The 21,238-nt window shown below is 37.3% G+C and overlaps 2 protein-coding genes across 2 annotated transcripts in view; both read left to right on the top strand.

Annotated features, from left to right (window-relative positions):
- Positions 1-693: 693 nt before the first annotated feature.
- LOC148949936 (protein CFDP2-like) lies at positions 694-1,437 on the top strand. Its single transcript, XM_089091744.1, has one exon. The coding sequence runs from the start codon at positions 694-696 to the stop codon at positions 1,435-1,437; it is 744 nt and encodes a 247-aa protein (XP_088947870.1).
- Positions 1,438-12,160: 10,723 nt separating this feature from the next.
- Positions 12,161-21,238, top strand: part of LOC148949937 (pre-mRNA-processing factor 39-like) — a 63,052-nt gene continuing 53,974 nt past the window's right edge. The window contains exon 1 of the mRNA XM_089092022.1: positions 12,161-12,267. Within this exon, the coding sequence (XP_088948148.1) occupies positions 12,245-12,267 (23 nt within the window). The 5' untranslated portion in view covers positions 12,161-12,244. The remainder of the gene's footprint in view (positions 12,268-21,238) is intronic.

Below are 21,238 nucleotides of genomic sequence, written 5' to 3' on the forward strand. Positions count from 1 at the left end.
TTGAGTCTCTGGAATATTTCTGATCTACACCTATATTATTGATGATGGGGGTAACAGTATCCCTCCTTTTGCAGCAATCTTTTTTATGTAGTATAAAATATTACATTCGCATGTCTAATGACACAGAGAAGAAAAGTGAGGCAGGGCTACATGAGCTTCGCCAGGAAATATCCTTCAGGGGAGATACTAGTCCTACTATGGGCTTTTTAATGCCTAGAGTGCCTTTTGATGCCAAAATATCCTAACTCTCATTGAGCCATTAGATATGTATAGATGAGCTCTGAGGAAGGGGAGGTAGAAATTGATATCTAATCCCTCTTGATCCCCAGGAATATTTTTGGTCTACACCTTTATTATTTGGGCTGGGAGGGGAGGATAATAGTAACCTTGCTATTGCAATAGTATTTTTCTATATAGCATAACATTTTACATTGGTATGGCTACTGGCACCAAGAAGGAAAAGGTGAGGTAGGGCATCATGAGCCTCGTCAGGAAATGTCTTGGGAGGGGGAGGTAAATCCTCCCTGAAGGTATGTTTTCTGTGATTTTAAATAGTAATATTTTTCTTTTACAGTTTATTATTTACGAAAATACATTTTCCACAAAACAAGTTTTGCATGGAAAAGTAAAGACCAAGAATGAGCAAAAATAGAATCAAATAATCCACCAAGTGTAAAACTACCATAAATCAGCATGTTTTCTGGCCGGAAGGACGGAGTTCATCGACAAGGTGTAGGATTCTTCGTATCACCAACTGCCATAAAATCTCTAATCTCTGTCACCTCAGTCTCAGAAAGAATAGCCATTTTAAGACTGAAGCGAGCTACCAAGAATATATTTGTCGTCCATTTCTATACCCCAGACTCCGCCAGAAGTGAGGAAAAATGTGATGAGTTGTATTTCACACTACAAAATGTCATCGACCAAATCCATAAGAAAGACGTACTGATTATCATGGGGGACATTAACGCTATAGTAGGTATGGATAATACCGGTCGGTCATATATAATGGGGACTTTTGGTCACGGAAAACTCAATGCGAGAGGTGAACGATTGCACGACTTCTGTGAAGAAAACGAGTTATTCGTAGCAAACACAATACTCAAACACAACCATCGACGTAAAGTGACCTGGAGATCCCCAGACGGTAAAACCGAGAACATGATTGATTATATGCTGATATCGAAGCGCCGGAAGTCATCCGCACTAGACACAGTAGCATTCCCTGGAGCAGACTTCGACTCTGACCACACTCTCTTGACGTCAAGGTTCAAGCTAAGAATGAGAAAATTGCAAAAAGCAACAAAAATCCCAAGATTCCAGGTGGATCTGCTGCGGGATTCTGAAAAAAAGCAGACCTACACTTCCAAAAAAACAGAACACTTGCCAAAAAAAAAAGCCGCAAACGTCATTGATCCTGGACAGAGACGGAAATGAGGTTAATGATTCAAAGATGAAAATTGAAAGATTACTTTAAGGATAAATTGAATCTCCCAGTAGCTGTGGATCCTGAAAAACCCGCTTTCCCATACCCGACCAAGAACTCAGACTACGACCCCCACTCAAATCAGAAACCAAGTCAGCAATTATTTCGCTGAAGCATGCGAAAACCCCTGGTCCAGACGGAGTCACCGCTGAACTCATTAATGTCGGATCGGATGATGTAACTGATCTGTACCATGCCATTGTATCTGCGGTTATGGGAATGGGCCAGGTACCCCGTCAGTAATTCAAGGCTGCCATTGTACCCATTCACAAAAAGAGGTCAAAGAAAGAGTGCGGAAACTACCGTCCAATCAACCTCACGAGCCACCAGTCACGTGACCTGGCAAAAGTCCTTCTCCGACGCATACAAGCCGCAACTGCCTTTGCCATTGGAGAATATCAGGCCGGCTTTTGCCCTGGGAGATCAACAATCAATCAGATGTTTGTCGTTCGACAACTCATTAAACGATACATTGAATTCAACCAAGAACTGTACCAACTATTCTCTCTCCAGACTCCAAGAACTCTCCAAGACTCTGGGATATCCTTCTTCAATAAAGGATCCCTTTTGAGGTTGTCAAAATAATCAAGAATCTGTACGACCAGTTCCGAGGCCAAATAATAACGGCTGATGGGATGTCAGAAGAGTTTTCAACTTCGTCAGGAGTTCTCCAGGGTTGTGTCCTATCACCAAATCGCTTCAACCTCTTTCTAAATGCCACTCTGTCACTGATGCAGTCGGAATACTACGCAACAATAGGAGGGCTTCTAACAGACAATATTACCTACGCCAACGATATTGATTTGCTAGCCAACTCAACACAAGAACTGCTGGCACAAGCTGATAAACTCTACAATACCGCAAAGAGGTTTGGATGGAGATCAATGACAGCAAGACCAAAGCCATGGTAACTACGAGAGGTGAACTGGACAACCCGCCCATTATCACCATAGGTGGGAAACGGGTTGAAAAGGTTGACCGCTTCTTGTACCTTGGTAGCCAAGTCTACTCAGATAATTGCCATAGTTCTGACGTACAAAAATCGACTTTTAGTTGCTAGCTTTAGCTTCCGAAAACTAACCAACCTCTGGAAAAGTGTCCACCTATCCAACAAATTCAAGTTGCGCCTATTCAACAGTTTAGTATTCCCCATAGTTATTTATGGATGCGGAACACGGACCCTGAAAACCTAAGACGAGAGAAAACTACTAGCTTTTGTGATGAGATGCCTCTGGCGTATTGCTAGAATCAAAAACACTGATCGAATCACAAATGTGGAAGTACGTCTAAGGCTCCAGTCCACTGAAACCATTCTCAGTAAAATCAAGAAACAACAACTGCGCTGGTTCGGCCACATCAAGCGAATGTAGCCGAGTCACCTCCCGAAAATCGCCCTCGAAGGATCCCTCGTTTGCCTTCGTCCACGAGGCAGACCACGAAAACGATGGATGGATAACTTCCACGTCGACAATATCAAGATAGCCCAATTATTCAATATGGCACCAGACAGAGCAACGTACAATGCCCTTACGCATGAGCTAGCAAGAGGAGTGGCCCGAAAACGTCCCACGAGGATGGCCGGGACTTAAGTAAGTAAGTAAATAAATGAAACCCAAAATGAACAGAAATTACTTCAAATAAGCGAGTCAAAATCAAAACGAGCAGAAATTAACATGAGTAGGGCTCAAAACCCCTATGCCTTCTCAAGGCTAGAATATAATTCGCACTTTACTAAAAAAAAAAAAAAATACAAACGAATGTGCATTGTCAGTTTACTATGCACATGCTCATATTTATTTTTTAAAATATTATTAATTTTTTATTTATTAAAGTTATAAAAGTGAAAACATTTAAATTTTTTCAAGGTAGTGTAGTCTTCGTCCTATTTATATTAAGAACGTTACGAAAAAAACTACTATTCATTGAAAATATTGACTAAATATTCAATTTTTTCCTAAATAAGAACGACCGCTCAAACACAAGGGCCGTTGAATTACAATTTCAAGCTTTTTAAATGCACTAAAAGTCCTTAGCGTAACAAATGAGGGGGTGAGGATTTGGCATCCTCCCTCTTATGCGGAATGTTTTCTGTTCGATTTAAGTTTCAACGTTTTTCCTGACTTTCAGAAGAGAATTTTTTTTATCCTACTGTATTTATTTTTTTATTTTATTTCTTTAATTTTCCTTTTCGTATTTTTGGGGGGCTGGAGCTTGAGTGATCAAAGCACGATAATATAAAGGTTAAAGAAATTAATTTTGTTGCTTATTTAAAATAATAAATGTGGATTAATTTAAAACTAATAAATGTGGATCGACTGCTTAATATGCATATATTGACATTTATTCCTTAAAGTTTTTATTTTTTTATTTATTCAAGTTTAAAAATGAAAATATTTGACTTTTTTTCACTAAAGTGTAAGTTATTTTCTGGTCTTCAGAAGGCATTGGGAATGTCAGCCTTACTCAAATTAATTTCTGTTCGGTTTGAGTTTGACTCGGTTATTTGTTTTGTAATTTCCGTTCATTTTGCTTTTAGTTTGTTTATTGATGGGGATTTGTTATTTTGTGGAAGAAATTGTTATTTGTTATTTTGTGGAAAAAAAGCTTATTTTGTGGAAAAAATTATTTATGCTGTTTCTGCTTGTTATTTATTGACATTAAATAATTTTTTTTTTACTGAAAGTAAGGAGCGACATTAAAACTTAAAACGAACAGAAATTATTCCATATATAAAAGTGGCTGTCCCCTCCTCAACGCCTTGCTCTTTACGCTAAAGTTTTTTATTGTTTTAAAAAAATGGATTTGTGAGAAAGAGTTTCAGCTGAAAAAAACTTGTTTTTTTATTTTTATTTCTGAGTTTTTTAAATAATGCTGGGAAATCCGGCGCTTCCTTAATAGCAATGTCCCTTCCCCCATGAAAATTTCCTCCATGGTAAGATCCTCCCACGTAACCCTTGACACCCCCCCTACTACCAGGAAAATCCCCCTTGAAAACGTCTGTGTATTTTCCAATACCCAATACTATATATAAACGTTAGGCAAAATGAATAACTTGCAGCCCTTCCCCTGGGGACTGTGGGGGATTAAGTCATCCTCAAAGACATAGTTATTATATTCTTCGACCATGCTGAACAAAATGGCTATCTCAGAATTTTGATCTTAGGGCTTTGGGGAAAAAGGGGCGGGGGCGGTTTGGCCCTCCAATCTTTTTGGTCACTTAAAAAAGGCACTAGAATTTTAATTTCCATTAAAATGAGCCCTGTCACGATACTCTAGGACCACTGGGTCAATACGATCACCCCTGGGGAAAAAAACAAACAAACAAACAAACAAATAAATACGCACCCGGCAAAAAATACAAAATTCTACATTTTTGTAGAGTAGGAGCTTGAAACCTCGACAATAGGGTTCTCTGATACGCTGAATCTGATGGTGTGATTATCATTAAGATTCTATGACTTTTGGGGTATGTTTCCTCATTTTTTAAAAATAAGACAAATTTTCTCAGGCTCGTCACTTTTGATGGGTAGGACTAAGCTTAATGAAACTTATATATTTAAGATCAGCATAAAAATAGAATTCTTTTGTTATATCTATTGGTATCAAAGTTTCGTTTTTTAGAGTTTCGGTTACGTTCTTTAGAGTATTGAGTCACTTGAGTCACTCCTTACTTACAGTTAGTTACCACGAACTGTTTGATTGGAACAAAATTCGATTCGAGCGAAATTCGAACGAAATATGTTAATGCCAGTAGCAATCATAAATTCGCCTAGAAATAGGTGTAAATAAGCATTAGTATAATACAAAAATGCATTGGTATGAAAATTACTTAACAGATATGGGCTTATTCGGTACACTAAAATAATTCCTTGTGATTTTAATCTGAACTTAGAGAAGGTCATCAGAAGGATATGCATTTTGTCAAGCACGGCTACAGATATGTGGCAATGGTGACGGTTGGGATCTGACCAAGGCTTACAAACCTAGAGGGCATTTTATCTAGCAAAGCCTTTTGGAGTTCCTCCACAACGTTTGATAGCCCGCCCTGAATAAAAGTAAATGAGTTTGAGAGCAGACTATGTCAACGTATAAATAGAGATATGTAGGCTATCACAGTAGAGGTAATATATAGTAGTGAAATGTTTCTCCGACCACGATATACATTTCATAGCGCGCAATTTGGGAAGTTTCCCAAATCGTCAGAGCTACGGTTTCTGTAGTTTCAGTTGGTACTTGGTTTTCCATTGGAAACATTTGTCATTACACGTTTCCGAAGGCGGGGTCATGAAGCTTGTGTGGTTTGAAGCGTGTCAAGAATCTTCAATGAAGTGTATAGGACTTTTTGCTACTGTATATTATCTCTACTGCTGCATGCTATTTTTCTGTATGTATGAGTTAATGGATTAAACTAGTCTATTTTCTTCTTGTCGGCCATTTTTGAAATGATAGTGTATACTATTGCTGCTACTAACAATTCACTGCAGCACCAAGCGGCCTGAGGCCTAAAACTCTAAATACGTACTCCTCAACCCCAATATATTCAAAATATTCCTCCTTACACCTCACCAAAAGTTTAAATTTTTCTTAACTCTTTCCTTTTGGAATCCTCCATCTAATTCAGGGACGACCACATTTTCAACATTTGCACAAGGACAATAACAATAAGGGCAGGCAATCTCTACTACTACTACTACTAGTAAAAACTCACCGCAGCACCAAGCCACCTGAGACCAACATAGCTACGCAAGCTCCTCCTCCATCCCAATCTATTGAAAGCCTCCCTTTTTACACATGCCCACGAAGTTCCCATTTCCTTTAAATCTTTCTTTATGACGTCCTCCCACCCCAGACGAGGACGACCTGCTTTCCGTTTAGCCCTAGACGGTTGGCCAAAAAGAACAATCTTTGGCAATCTGTCATCCTTCATCCGCACAACGTGCCCAAGCCACCTCAACCTTTCCTTATTTCCTTATTATACAAATTATTTTTCAAAAATCATTCGAACCATCTTCCGCATTATTCAATTTTAAACTCTCAAGTTTAGTATTGAACTATTCCTGGAAAGTTTCTCTGAAATTAGCATCCTGGAGTCTACTTACATCATAACTTCCCGGGAGGTAGTTACCGTTCCGATATTTCAGCTTTAAATTAACCCTTGACACTACTAGATGGTGATCTTTACTTTTAACATCAATAACGGCACTCCTATATATCCTAGTATCTTGTATTGATCCTGCCAGTCTTCGGTTTTCTTTTGCATAATCAATAAGGTTTGCTGTCTTACCATCACGTGAATACCATGTTAACTTATAAGCCATTTTATGACCAAACACCGTATTGGTTATAACTGAATTGTTATACCTACAACATTGCAAAAGTTTGTATCCATTACTGTTTTCTTTTCCTACACCAAATTTACCTAGGCTAGGATACCATCTATCCGTATTTCTACCGAACTGGGCGTTAAAATCTCCCAGCAATAATATCATCTTTCTACCTGGGACTAGAGGAATTCTAGATTAATTTAAATTCCTCTTACTCCCCCCCTAGATGCGCCCGGATAGTTTCGACTCAATTCCCCAAGCCCTTACCGAGATAATGTGGATACGGTATTTTGATAATAAAGGTGCACAGTATTTTTTGATTTTGCTGCGTTACCGTGAATAATTTCTAACTTACACAGGAGCTTAGAGCTACAACCATTTTGACAGGTAAGAAATATATTTTGTCATCCCTTCCAGAACTTTTGGCTCCTCTCCTCAACTAAAGTATTTGAGTCTTACTTAACAGCCCCCTGCTATAACAAAAAGAAACATTAACATTTTCAACATTATCTCCTAAGCCGTTCTTCAGTTATTGCTGATACACTTTTTTGATAACCTGAGTACAAATGGTGTCTTTCGAACTACTGGGCTACTTTATCCTGAACAGATTCTAAGTTTCACAGTGGCTTACTGGGCAATTACATTTTAAGACTACTCCGGCTATAAATGACGTATGAAACAAATAAAAGAATAAATGTAACAAATGAAAAATAAAACCAAAAAGGCGAGAAAAACGAGGATTTTGTCAGCCAGTAGCAAACTATAAAAAAGAAAACAAGCAAATATTTTGACAAGGACCTCCGCCAGGTCGTCCCCAGTGCCCAGAAAAAAAATAGAGACAAAATCTAACCTTTTGAAGTGAACTTCACAAGAAGAGAAAAAACACTTCTTCTCCTCCCTTCTTGTGGATTTTGCTTCAAAAGGATATTTTTTTTCTTTTTTTTTCTGGGGACTGGAGACGAATGGGGGGTCAAAATGTTGGTTTGTTCTCGTTTTCATACATAACCCTTGCACTGAGGGCTCTGAGGGGGTTATCATCCTAAAAGACCTAATTTCCAGAACTTTCAACTACGTTGAAAAAATGGATATCTCACAATTTTTACTGGATGTGTTTGGAAAAATGGTGGGCGTGAGAGGGGGATTAGTTGCCCTTCAATCACTTTCGACCATAAAAAGGGCACTATCCCTTTAAATTTCCAATTTAATGAGCCCTTTTTGAAATTTCTACAACGTTGTTTTCTATAAAAACCTTATATGCCCCCAGGGCAAAACTTACAACCCTTGCCCTGAGGGTAGTAGGGGGGAGGGGTTGCCATCCTTAAGGACCTAATTTCCGACACTTTCAACAACGTTGAATAAAATGGCTATCTAAAAATTTTGATTGGATGTGTTTGAGGAAAAGGTGGGCGTGAGAGGAGGGTTAGTTGCCCTCAAATGACTTTCAACTATTAAAAAGGGCACTAGCCCTTTGAATTTCCAATCAAATAAGGCCCTTTTCAAGTTTCTATGACAAAGATTTCAATAAAAACCTTATATGCCCCTAGGGCATAACTTATAACCCTTGCCCTGAAGACTATGGCGGGAGTGTCCTGCTTAAAGGTATAATTTACAGAACTTTAAACTGCGTGGAACAAAATGATTATCTCAAAATTTTGATTGGTTGTGTTTGGGGAGATGGTGGGCGTGGACGAATGTTAGTTGCCTTCCAATCACTTTCGACTATTAAAAAGGGCACTAGCCATTTCAATTTCCAATCGAATGAGTCCTTTTTGAAGTTTCTACGACAACGCGTTCTATAAAAACCTTAAATGCCCCCAAGGCATAACTTACAACCCTTGCCCTGAGAGATGTGGGTGGGGGCTTGTTATCCTCAAAGATCTATTTTCCAGAACTTAAAACTACGTTGAACAAAATGGCTATCTCAAAATTTTGATTGGATGTTTTTGTGGAAAATCTGGCGTGAGAGGGGTGTTAGTTGCCCTCCAATAACTTTTGAATATTCAAAAGGGCACTAAACCGTTTAAATCTCCAATAAAATTAGCCCTTTTTGAAGTTTCTATGACAACACTTTCTATAAGAACCTTATATACCCCAGGGCATAAATTACAACTCTTCCCCTGAGGGCTCCTCAAAAACACAATTTCTATCTTGAAATCAACTACACTGAACAAAACGGTTATCTCAAAATTTTGATTGGATGTGTTTCGTGAAATGGAGGGTGTGGAAGGGGTGTTAGCTGCCTTACAATCACTTTCGAGTATTAAAACTCCAATTTCCAATTGAATGAGCCCTTTTCAAAGTTTCTACGACAACTGCTTCTATACGAAGTGCCCTGGTCTAAAGGAAAAAATAATAAATAATACATTGTGCCAACATCGTTCTTATATTGTCCCAGGACTTAACTTAAAACCCTTACCCTGAGGGTTGTGGGGGAGTGTCCTCCTAAAAAACATATTCTCTATCTGGAAATCAACTACGCTGAACAAAATGGCTATCTCAAAATTTTGACTGGATATGTTTGGGGAAATAGTGGGCATGAAAGGGGAGTTAGTTGCCTTATAATCAGTATCAACTTTTAACAGGGGCACAAGCCACTACAATTTCCAATTGAATGAGCCCTTTTCGAAGTTTCTACGACAACTCCTTCGATACGAAGTGCTCTGGTCTAAAACCATGAAAAAAAATAATAATAATAATAGCTCGTACATTGTGCCAACATCGTTCTTTAGTTAGGCAGCGCTATTGCGCTGCCTAAGACTCCTGAAACTCCATAAGAATCGCAGTTATTTTTTAACTTGAGGTAACGTAATTAACAACCATCCTCAAAAATTCATCGACATTCTTTTGTATTTCAATTATAGCAGCAGCAGCACATAAATTGCCTGAATTACAAATACTTTTCAAAAGCACTAGGTCCTTAGAGCCCTATGAATCCTTGAGTTTTTTTGTAAACGGAATTGTTGGCCCCAACCATCACAGGCCAGGCCATCAATCTGGTTCAAAGATAAATTTTTGCCAACGAAAAACTCTTGACTGCGAAAAAATGCCAGTAGCAGAAAGATTGGAAGGTTCAAGTTTAATCATGCCGATCAAATTTGTACAGATTTTCCCATCACTTTTCCTAGCGTAGTTTACTAGAAGACACAAGTAGTTATCCATTGTGATGTCGGTAGATCCGTCTAATAGTAAACTAAAGAATGAGTCTTTGAGCTCGGCAACTATCTGAGAATCGTCATCCTTGTGTAGAATTTTCTTTGCGATGGAGGTCATTTTTGCTCTACCACGCTCTGTCTTGTACTATTTTCGAATCTTTTGCTATTACTTTCAGCATCTTGACAAGGTAATCACTAGTGGCAAAGGGATTACTACGTTCCATAAAAAAAAAGCAGCAAATTGCATCTCTGCACTCTTGACGACATTCTTGTGGACTCTTTCCTTGTTATTACTGCCCGTGAAGGCCTTTACAGACACAGTTTGTTCCATAACAGTAACATTTTTCTTGTGATCAATTCCTTCTGCATGTTTTTTATTATTACACTTTTACGTGCCAGAATCTTTACACTGCACAAACGGCAAAAGGCACTGTACCTGTCCCCAGTGACGTCTTTCAACCACCCTTGAGATTCCTTTTCATTCATCCAAGACTTCAAAAACTTTTGATCTCGCCTTGAGCCCTTATTTATCTTTGCATTATTTTTATTCAAAGACAGTGGTGCCATCGTAAATTGCTTCCTGGAAGAAAAAAAAAAAGAAAGCGATAACAATTTTAATTACCTATTAAAAGCACTGTTCAAATTGTGGCTGACGTTTACCCCCTCAAAAAAAAAAAAAAAACCTGAATTACATCCTTGCCGAAAGAAAATTATTCTCAAAAATTTGCTTCCCCTGAAAATCCTCCCCCTACAGAAAAGTCCCCCGTGATAAATGTCCCTACGTTTACCAATAATAAATACTATCTTCAGGCAATGGACAAATTACAAAAGTTAAAAAGGCACTTAAACCTCTACAATTGAGCTTTCTGATTTTTTTTTGTAATTTGGGAGGGAGGGAAATACCTCAAACGGTACATTTTAATGCCAAAACATCCAAGCTCTTATTGCCATAAGATAAATACAGAATTAGTTCTAAAGGAGAGACGTGGGGAGGGCAGAGGTAGAACTGGATGTATAATGCCTGGAGCCTTTGCCAGAATTTTTGTTGGGGGGGGGGGGGCAAAAAACTGCAAAACACATAAAAAATATGAAATTTATATCTACTCCCTCATGATTTCTGGGAATATTTCTGGTCTATGCAGTTATTATGAGAGTAATGAGTACCATTAAACCCCAAAATGGGCTGAATTTATTCTATATAGGAGGGGGATTGCCCCTTTCTCATCCATACCTCTACCTTATGGTTGCATAACCTTCGGAGGCTGCTCATTAGATCTGAAACAGAGAGTTTAAGCTGCCTAAAATGGTTAAATTTTAAACTTAATTTAAAATAAATACAATAAATCTTATCCGCTCTCATTTAAACCATTGCACATCTATTTTCCCTGCTTTGCCATTATGAGGCAGCCTTTCTTCTTCAGTATAATTGCCAAGTGGATGGCTGAAATACTAAACATTGTCAACTGTCGTCAACAATAAACACATATTGACATAACATGCTCTGCATGTTTACCAATATTTTGGAATTACGTTGCAACATTTGTTGTATTCTACTTTTGATGACTCTACTACTCTTCTTGATCACTGGCAAAGCCGACTTACAGGCTAGACAAGTACAAAGTTCAAAAGGATCAGAAATTGAAAGTTCAAGCTGCTTGTAATACCCAAATTTGAAACTGAATTTAAAATAAAAGTAAGAAATCTCCTCTGCTCTCAATCAAATATTTCTCACTGCCAATATTTTGGAAGTATATTGTGATGATTTTTTTTATCCTACTCTTGATGACTCTACTACTCTTCTTGATCACTGGCAAAGCCTACTTATAAGCTAAACAATCACTAATTTTATAAGGAGCAGGAAAATTTCTACATCAAATGGTTCATTTCTTAGTATGGCAAAGTAGCAGCTTGACTCAAATTTATATTTAGTTATTCACTATGGATACCAGTGTTTTACATTCGGAAACAGCTCTACTTACTACATTTACTTTGGTCGGAAAAACAACTGTCTCTGGTGTTCGTTTGATTTTTGGACGTACCGTTATTATGAGTTGGTTTTACATTGCCTTAGGTTATACTATAATTATGTTGTCTTAGAGAAGATTCTGCTTGGATATTTGACTGAAATCAAGCTGATGAATTTTCGTCCATCAGCTGGGGTATCTAGGACAAATCATTGATTCGTTTACAGATGGCGCACAGTACATTCATTCTTCAGAAGATATAGAAGTAAAATAAATAAGGCAAAGTTGACGATTTTTTCCTGAAAAACTACTGAAAGAATGGAAACTCATGATGAAAGAAGGTAATCAGAATCATATTCTTTATTTAAAAAGATTCAGATGGCCTCCTTGGTACAGTTCTAGTTGAGGTGGTTCTTGTAGGCTATCTTGGAAAGTAGCTGAGTTAGGCAATGAAACTTTCAGAAATAACTTCAGTGTCTAAAAATTAACCCAGGAAGGCATTTTGAAGCACTTACAATTATAACTTCCTCTTCTAAAGACAATTGCTCTTTACAATCTTTTTGTTTATAAAAATTTGAGTCTTGAGAAATAAGCCTAGATCTAGGTTAGGCTATTGCTCAAACAAAGCTGTGCTTTCAGACACTATGGGTCTCAACATGGTTTGGACAAGTGTAGTGCATCAGGCATTGTTAAATTTCTACTTCAGCTACTTTTGGATATCTTGGAAAGGGGTTGGGTTAGGAAAATGAAACTTTCAGGGATGGGTCTACAGGCTAAGTTATGTCCCAGGAAAGTATTTTGAAGTACCTACATCCACTCCTCCCCTCTCTATACAATGCAAAATATTGCAGTAAATTTCTACCAAATCATATTATTGACTTTTGTGCTGGTGTATACCACTTGATGCCTTTTTTATGCTGATGACAAATATAGTAACCATTTCTATTGGAAATGAATTTCAGTCCCCCCCCCCTATATATGCCAATTCAGGGTATATATTTCTACAACCTAACCCTGAATTGGCATATATAGGGGGGGGGGAGCTGAAATTCATTTCCTATAGAAATGATTATTATTTTTGTAATCAGCATAAAAAAAAAGGCATCAAATGGTGTATTCACTTTATTCCTACCTCAATAATATGATTTGGTAGAAATTTACCAGTATTGCACATTTACTAGTTGTTTTGGCTCACATTTCATCCTATATTACTATCATAATTATAAATTACTGCTAACCTTACACAACTTCAGCTTTTAACCTTGTTTGTTAAAACATTCCAAAATCCTATTTCCATTAATAGCCATTTAATTTTCTTCCCATAGCTGATGTTGGTTATGGTATAATGGAATCGAGTTTGTGATGTCACAAAACTTTGCTTATCATAAACCCTTAAGGGTAGCATTCAGGTGGAGGAGTCAACAGAGGTGTTGATAAGCCATTTAAACATTCTTATTTAGTGAAAGGATTTGACAAGAGATAGACCATTAAAAAGATCCGAATCATTTTTAGAGGACAAATTATGTCATGGGAAGATGTTTTTATTTTTATAGGTCCATGCACTGATGAAGTTTCTGTTTAGTTTATTGAAACACTAGCACAGACTTCTTATAGTCATTCATAAACAGTTGACAAGTGAACATCTTGCTATATTCTGCTGTGCACTGGTGTCATGCCAGTATTCTGGGATGGATTGCTGAACTATATTCTGCAGTGCATTGACAGTGAGATAGAAATTGATAAGAAAGATGTGTGCATTGTGGCTTGCAATTTTTACAAAAAAAGGATCAATTTTGAACTCAAGAAAATGTTTAGCTAAAGCTGGTGTTCAGATAAATGCCCATAAGGACAGTACAAAGGAAGAACTAATTAGTGAGCTATATGATTGCTATTTCATTTTTTGAGAAAAGGATATTAGAGACAAGATGGTGTTCTGCATGTATGATCCTTTGGAGGTCCCCAAAGCCAGTTTTATGGCATGTACAGATTTGTCACGCCAGCTGCTAAAAATCAAACGCAAGTAGGAAGAATGCTGAACATAAAATTTGAAGTGCCAATGAACTCACCTGTAAAAGGTGCTGCAGGTGCAAAGAAGGAGATAGCAAATGTTTCTGAGAAAAGACTTTTCTCTGTTGTTGTGGCTAATCCACCTGAAGTATTGAATCTCACAGAAAAAAGACAGTTGATTAAGAAATGTTGCATTAGCAATACTGATCTTTGTATCAAGTCATCAAAAAGTTGTTGGCTGATTAAAGTTTCCGACCAAGTTTTGGCTGAAAACATTGCAAAAAACCTGAAAAGCAACACTGCAACAATGAAAGTGACCAAGCCAGTCTTCATTGGCGTTGTGAAAGGGATGCCTAGTTGTGTAGCTGAAAAAGACTTAAAAATTGCCTCACCAGAATGCACAAGAGCTATCTGTATTGGAGGCTCATCAACTTTCAAAATGTATTTTCTGACAGAAAGGGCCCTTTCCTCTGCAATCCAACACAGTATTCAGATCAAATATGATTGCTTTTGGATAGAGAAATTCCTGTTTATTCCAAAACACTGCTACAATTGCCAACATTATGGACATGTAGCTTCCAGATGTAAAAATGCAGTAAAGTGTGCTAGATATTCTGGAGGACATACCTCCAGTCATGAGCAACCGTGTTCTGCCCCTATGAAATGTGCAAATTGTGGAAGTAAGAGACATCCCTCTTATAGCATCAAGTGTAAAAAAACTCAACAAAGTTTTGAAATTTCCTGGCTGACTCACCAACTCATCTGTTGTTACCCTTGCTGAAAGTTTTCTTATGCATAGCATATGAAGAGCAGTCTTCCTGGTATCAAATTGATTTGATTATTTATGGTGAAATAAGTTTTTAATGCTCATGTTCCTGTTTTGTTTTATATAGTACCCTGTCATTCCTCTTTTTGTAGATGGGTAAGAAATACATTATTATTATAGTTACAGACTCTCCATAAAACATTTAAAAGTGTGAAGATGCACCTTAGCCAGGGGGAAGTTGTGTTTGGGGCGGATTTCTAAGAGGAGAATCTTCCTTTGGGAGGGAAATTTCTGATGAGTCAATATTCTAGGGGAAATGTTACTATGGGGGTTTTGACCAAATTACTAAACAAAATTCTTTTTAATTGTTTTACATTCTCTTTGCCAACTTTTTATATGGAGATGTTCTGGGGGAAAGATGGTAGAGGTGGTGGTGTTTGGTTGACTTTGAATTAATTCTGCAGCAATTCTTTATTGTGTCAACCGTAAAGTTGGAACTTTTCTTTTCTCATATGGTTAACTTAATACTTTCATATACAGAACAATTATTGTTAGTTTTCAGTTTTAACATTGCTCCTTACTTTCAGTTAAAAAAAACTTGTTTTTTATTTAATTTCTGAATGTTTTTCAACTAATGCTGATTCAATTTTGGCTCACAGTGCATGAAAAATTAAAACAAAATTTGTGTATTGGTTTGGCAGATTTATTCTAGATATGAAGGGTTGCCCCTCCTCAATACCTTGCTCTTTATGATAAAGCTGTTAGCACTTTTAAAAAAGCTTCCTATTCTAATCAAAAAGCCCCTGTGTTTCAATTTTAGTAAACAGTCAAACTTTAGCATAAAGAATAAGGTATTGAAGAGGGGCAACCCTTCATATATGGCATAATTTCTGTTCGTTTGTTAAATAATGGTGGTAAACCTGGCTCACCCTCTATGAAATTTACCCCTCCCCCTCACAGAACTCCTCTGTGGAAATTTCATCCAACATAAAGTGCACCTCCCCCCATCAAATTCCTTCTTTGCTGAGAATCCCCCCTCTCTGTAAAATTGCTTGTGGATGATTCACCCTGAAAAATTCTCCTTAGCATTTTTTCATTGGAATTGACATGCGTAGTAATATGATGGTGACTTATAAGCTTCAATAGCAAAAGTCCACCATCCTCAAGGGCAACCACAGTACCAGCCATCATCTTGCAAGAGGACATTCAAAGAAGCTACCAAAATTAAGCTCCATATCAAGAACCTGTCAAATGTATTTTTCAAGAAGATTAATTAACCAGTGGAATGAATTGAAGGACTGAACTGTCAGTGCTCCTTCCATCCAGTCTTTCAAACATTAACTTGACAAGGAGTTGGAGAAGAAGCAGTGGAGGTTCAACTGGGCGTCATCAACTCAAGAGCACTACAGGTCTGAAGGACCTTAAAGCTCTCAAATAGAGTAAGGTGAATGACAAAGGCCACAAAAAATTGAACAACAGGTCCTATTGAACAAATTGCATCAACTGTTAACTCAGGTTTGCAGTTCATTTTTAATTTTAGTGGCGATTACTGTGAACCCCATGTTTGAACTTGGTATTAAAGCAGGTTCCAGATTTAAGAACCCAGGTTTACACACAATGGCTGAATGCAGTTGATAGGAGACTTCTGAAAACAAATGGTGTAGAGCAGAGTATTAACCTGTTTTGGAACCTGGTGTCTGAAAACACAGCTCAAGGCACATGGAAAGTTTTATGAGCCTCATGCTTTTGCTCAATCCTGATTTACAAGGTTCAAAAACCTGTGTCTTCAATATAGGAAGAGTCTGAATATGGCTTAAAATCCTTCTGAAATAATGCCTTCCAATACCAGGCTAGATCAAATGAAAAGAGACTAAAATTCCAAAATGAAAGTAGGCTAGCCAAAAATTTGGTATAAGTGCATGGTTGGTCAAATTACATAAGGAAACATGTTAAGAAAACAATTCTTATATCATAATATGCAGAATAATCCTAGTCAATGTATTTTGCAGAGGGATAACCTTTATCTTCACTTCTTTCACTGTTGTACAATTTTAAAAAAAATACGTTTCTGAAAAATAAATAAGTGTTTGACTGGATTTTCTGTTTTCAAATAATCTATATTTGTAGTTAAACTACATCAGTGCGATCTACCATAAACATATTAATATCCAAATACTCATAAATTAGGTTAGATTAGTTAAATGACACTTGGGTGTTTCTTTATAAAGAATTTTCAAGACTCAGAGAATAGACACAAATATTTAAAAAGGTGATAGAAAAACTGGAAATACAAGGAAAATAGTGATGATAAAAGGGCCATTTTTTAACACTAAGATCTTTCATCTTTCTGCAAAGATCATCGTTTTTTCAACTCATCTTTGTTCTAAGATCTTACAGCTCACTGATGTTAGCAAAAAGCATGAAAGAGGCCATCTTTTTGCCATACAGAACAATGATGAGAGAACTTTGATGATATACTCATCATTGTTCTCAGACCGCTGATCAGAGCAGAATGATAAAAGGCATTTGCATAAAAACAACAAAAGATGTAAGATCTTTGTTCAATGATTTCACTTTTTAGCATTTTCTGACAAAAGGTGTAAGATCTTAGCACATTGATGAGTGACAAAACTACCCTAAAGGCTATCCCCCTGCAAAATATGTTATCTAGGATTATTCTGCATATTATGAAGTAAGAATTGTTTTCTTAACATGTTTCCTAATGTAGTGGACTAACCCTGCATTTACTTTTGGTAGCCTATAAATTTAGCATTCCCACTCTTCAGGAGTAAAAACTGCAGGGGTAGAAAATTTGATTCCCAAAAAACCAGGAAGTAGGGACAGATTTGTCATTTCTTTGTATTTTTTAATGAAAATACCAAAAAAGTAAATGCTTAGTAAATACAACCTTGTTTCTTATCTTGTAGGAATGAGAAATTCAATAGGGATATTTAGAAAAAATTTTTATTCTAAACAATATCTGCAGTTATTCTTGTACTTTGGTGTGCTATAGAAGAATAACCTAAACTTTAAATCATAAAGATTGTGCTGTAGCTTATATTCTTGAAAGAAGTTTCTCTAATGGGTTAATATTGTGCAATTCACATAAATGACCTACAAATAGAGGGAATATACCAATTGATGCCTTTTTTTCTGTTCTTTCTAAACATAATAACCACTTTATCCCCCCCCCCTCAATTTAATTTAACATAACCTAACCTTTCTAACCTTACCCAAATAGATATCACATGCTATGTATTTCCCAGGCATTTATTGATTTTTGATATTGCCACTGTTGATTCAATTTATGGGTAAACTAGTTGTACAATATTGATGCTAACAGAGGTATAAGCTGTATATAAAAATAAGAGAAAAAGGTATCATCTTTGTGGGTCTCTAAAGGGCTTAAAATCGAATTTACGAGCAAAGCAATTATTATACTTTTAAAGAGCATAAAAAAGGCCATTTATCTGTAGGTCATTTATGGGAACTGCTCAGTATTTACCTTCTTATAAGTATTTTCTATCTCATGTCATCCTTTGTCTTCCTCTTTTTGTATTTTAGTTTACCTTAAATTGCAGCTAGGAGCAATCTAAGGATTTCTCCTTGTAGAGCTCCAGAATGATGACTTGAGTTGTATACAAAGTTCATTAGTGACCAGGGGCTGTTCCAGGTTCAGTAGCATTCCAATTGAGTTTACACTCTCTGGAGGACAACTTAGCATCTAGCCTTCATTTGAAAACATCAACAGATTCAGCAGTAACTGTTTCATTAGATAGTTTGTTCCAACTGTTGACAATGCATAATGAAAAGATTTGAGTACCTCTAGGTATTATAGACTGCTTGACAAGTTTCAGGTGATCACCTCTAGTTCTTCAGTTGGTACCAACAGTAGCAAATAATGCTGGGAGAGTATTAGCCCACAAAAAATTGTAGGCTAAAATGGCATCCCCTCTATTTCTCCTGTAAACAAGTGTAGGGAGATTCAGCTTTGATAGTCTTACAGTGTACAAAAACTCCTGTATACCAGATATCACTTTATTGGCATGTCTCTGAACATCTTCAAGAACTTTTATGTCTTTTTTAAAATAAGGGGAGGGAAGAGACATTCCAACTTCAACTTAGAATGCACAAATCCCTTATATAGAAGACTGATGACTTTTGGGGAACTAGTGGAAATAGTACACTTAATGGGTGATAACTATTGTGCAGGATATCTGGGACTGTGCATCTGCTGCTGCATTTTTCGGTGGCATAACGCCAGAAAGATTTAGGGTTATCTTTAACCTCCTAAGCCAATTTTTCCTCAAACCTTCTTTTAACTCCTTTACTTGGTTGGTTGTTTGATTACAAAAAATTTGAAGACTTGATAATTTTCTGTGGTCTTATATTTTCTAGAGCAATTCTATGCTTGGTGTTTTCTGTTGATTAGCTTGCTTACTTTAGTAGTTAAAAAAGGTAAACATTTTGCCTGAAAAATTCTGATGTGCAACTTTTCAACATGCAGAATTTCAGTTCTTACATTTGACCAACTCTCATCAATATCATCAGTAATAAGCTTTTTCCAGTTGACATTGGCAAGTTTTTCAGAGACTAGTTTGTACTTCACATATTTTTGTTGCTTAGAAGAGGGTTGTTTGGTAGGCAGACATAACTCCAAAATCATTACTACATGGTTGCTATTACATTGTTGCCAACAGGTGGGGTTATTACATTCTTAATAAGAAGGTCAGGTTTACTGAGAATAACCAGATCAAGAATGTTGGCGACTTGACTCCCCTGAAACAAGTTGGTTGTGGGATTGTTTGACAGAGGGAATTATCAGAGGGGGCAGACAAAAAAGGTGAATCTCTATTACAAAAACCAGATCCATCAATCCACTGGATTTCTGGAAGGTCAAAGTCCTCCAAAAGGACAAGATCATAGCTGGCAAAATTGGACATCACATGAGATAACATGGCAGCCAAATTAGATTCAAAGTCTTATACACAGAGACCACTGGGGCTTCTATAAACAACACCTACTACACTTGAGATTTGATTGTGTATTTTTATCCACATAGACTCAATTCCATCGTAGTCAGAGATTTAAATTGAATGAGACTAACCTTTAGTCCATCTCTTATATATAAGCACACTCCTTTGTGGCAAAGTGGGGAATTCAGATTAGAAAAGAGTTGGTAACCATTGATTTTGATTTCATCAGGAGTTAAGACTCACGAGGCGTTTTTTTTTTGGTGAAACTTCTGTAATTGCTGCAATGTATACTTCTTCAGATATCATACAAAAGGAAAGTTCAGAAAGCTTATTAGGGAGGCTATCAACACTGGGGCTAAGGAACCTTATTTCTTGTGAGGTAAGAAGCTGAGAGGATGCAGGACTAGAGTGAGCAGGAACCAAAGGACTAGTAAAGTTGTTGGATAGTGCACTGTGAAATGACAAAGAAGAAACAGGAGGTGAGCAAGTTTTTGCAGAAGAAAGAGCAAGAGAGAAAGTTGTTGCAAAAGAAACAGGAGAAATTTAAGCATCAGACAGGGAAACATTATTATGATCACTACTAGACAGATGAGAGACAAAATTTGGTCCTGCAAGTCCAAACATTTAAACAATTAACAGAGGTAGAAGGAGGCCCAGATATTAGTGGAACGTTGGAGCAGTCAGGGCAATTGCTCCAACTGGCATATGTATTTGAATGATAGCACCCTTACAATTGATCAAATCTGCCTCTCCATTAGCTTTTCTGCGTTTCACCTCCAGAACTAGAGCTCTGTGCTTCATTTGATCTTCCTTTGGACCATAGAACCATTTTGACCCATAGAAACTGATTGATCCTTTTGTTTCAAAGGATTTCTGTATTATTTGCTCTCTAAATTCAGTTGATGGCACAGAGAAAAGGGGAGTAGGGGGGCAGCTACCAGAGGGTTGATGGCTATTTGACAGTCTTTTTACTTTGAGGGGGGGGCACTAATGTCTACTCCATAAGTGTATAACAGATAATTATACAGGCAAACTGCATCATCAGTCTGTGTGGGGATTCCATATACAACAATATTCAAATGTCTTTTGAAACATTTGCACTCTTGAAAATGCTATCTGGCAAACATCAGTTTCAGTTAATTGGGCTACAGGAAGTTGAAACAATTGAGAAGACACTGTAGTAGCCACTAGGCCCTAAACAGTACAATCAGAGCACACTGATTGTAGTGAATTTTCAATGTGTGATACCCTATTGTCAATATCACTAACCTGAGCAGAAATTTCACATTTAATGTTAGTTCTCAGTTGGGAAAGTGTTTGGATCAACTGACTAGCAGTGGCAAACTCCATCTTGAGATTGTCCCTGAAAGATTTCAAGGAATTTTCCATAGCAGAAGCTAGCTTTGCTATCATAGCTAGACCCCGGTGCCGCGCCGGCGGATCGACCGAACGCCGCCGACGAGAGGCCCGGTCGAACGCCACCGAAGTGTCGTAACGCCGCCGGCAGAGGCGGTGGCGTTCGGTTGACTTTAAATTATTTTTACGGGAATTCTTTATTGCGTC

The sequence above is a fragment of the Artemia sp. Qi Xiang Cuo genome, chromosome 7, assembly GCF_049724085.1.
Source record: "Artemia sp. Qi Xiang Cuo chromosome 7, ASM4972408v1, whole genome shotgun sequence".
Classification (NCBI taxonomy): Eukaryota; Metazoa; Arthropoda; class Branchiopoda; order Anostraca; family Artemiidae; genus Artemia; species Artemia sp. Qi Xiang Cuo.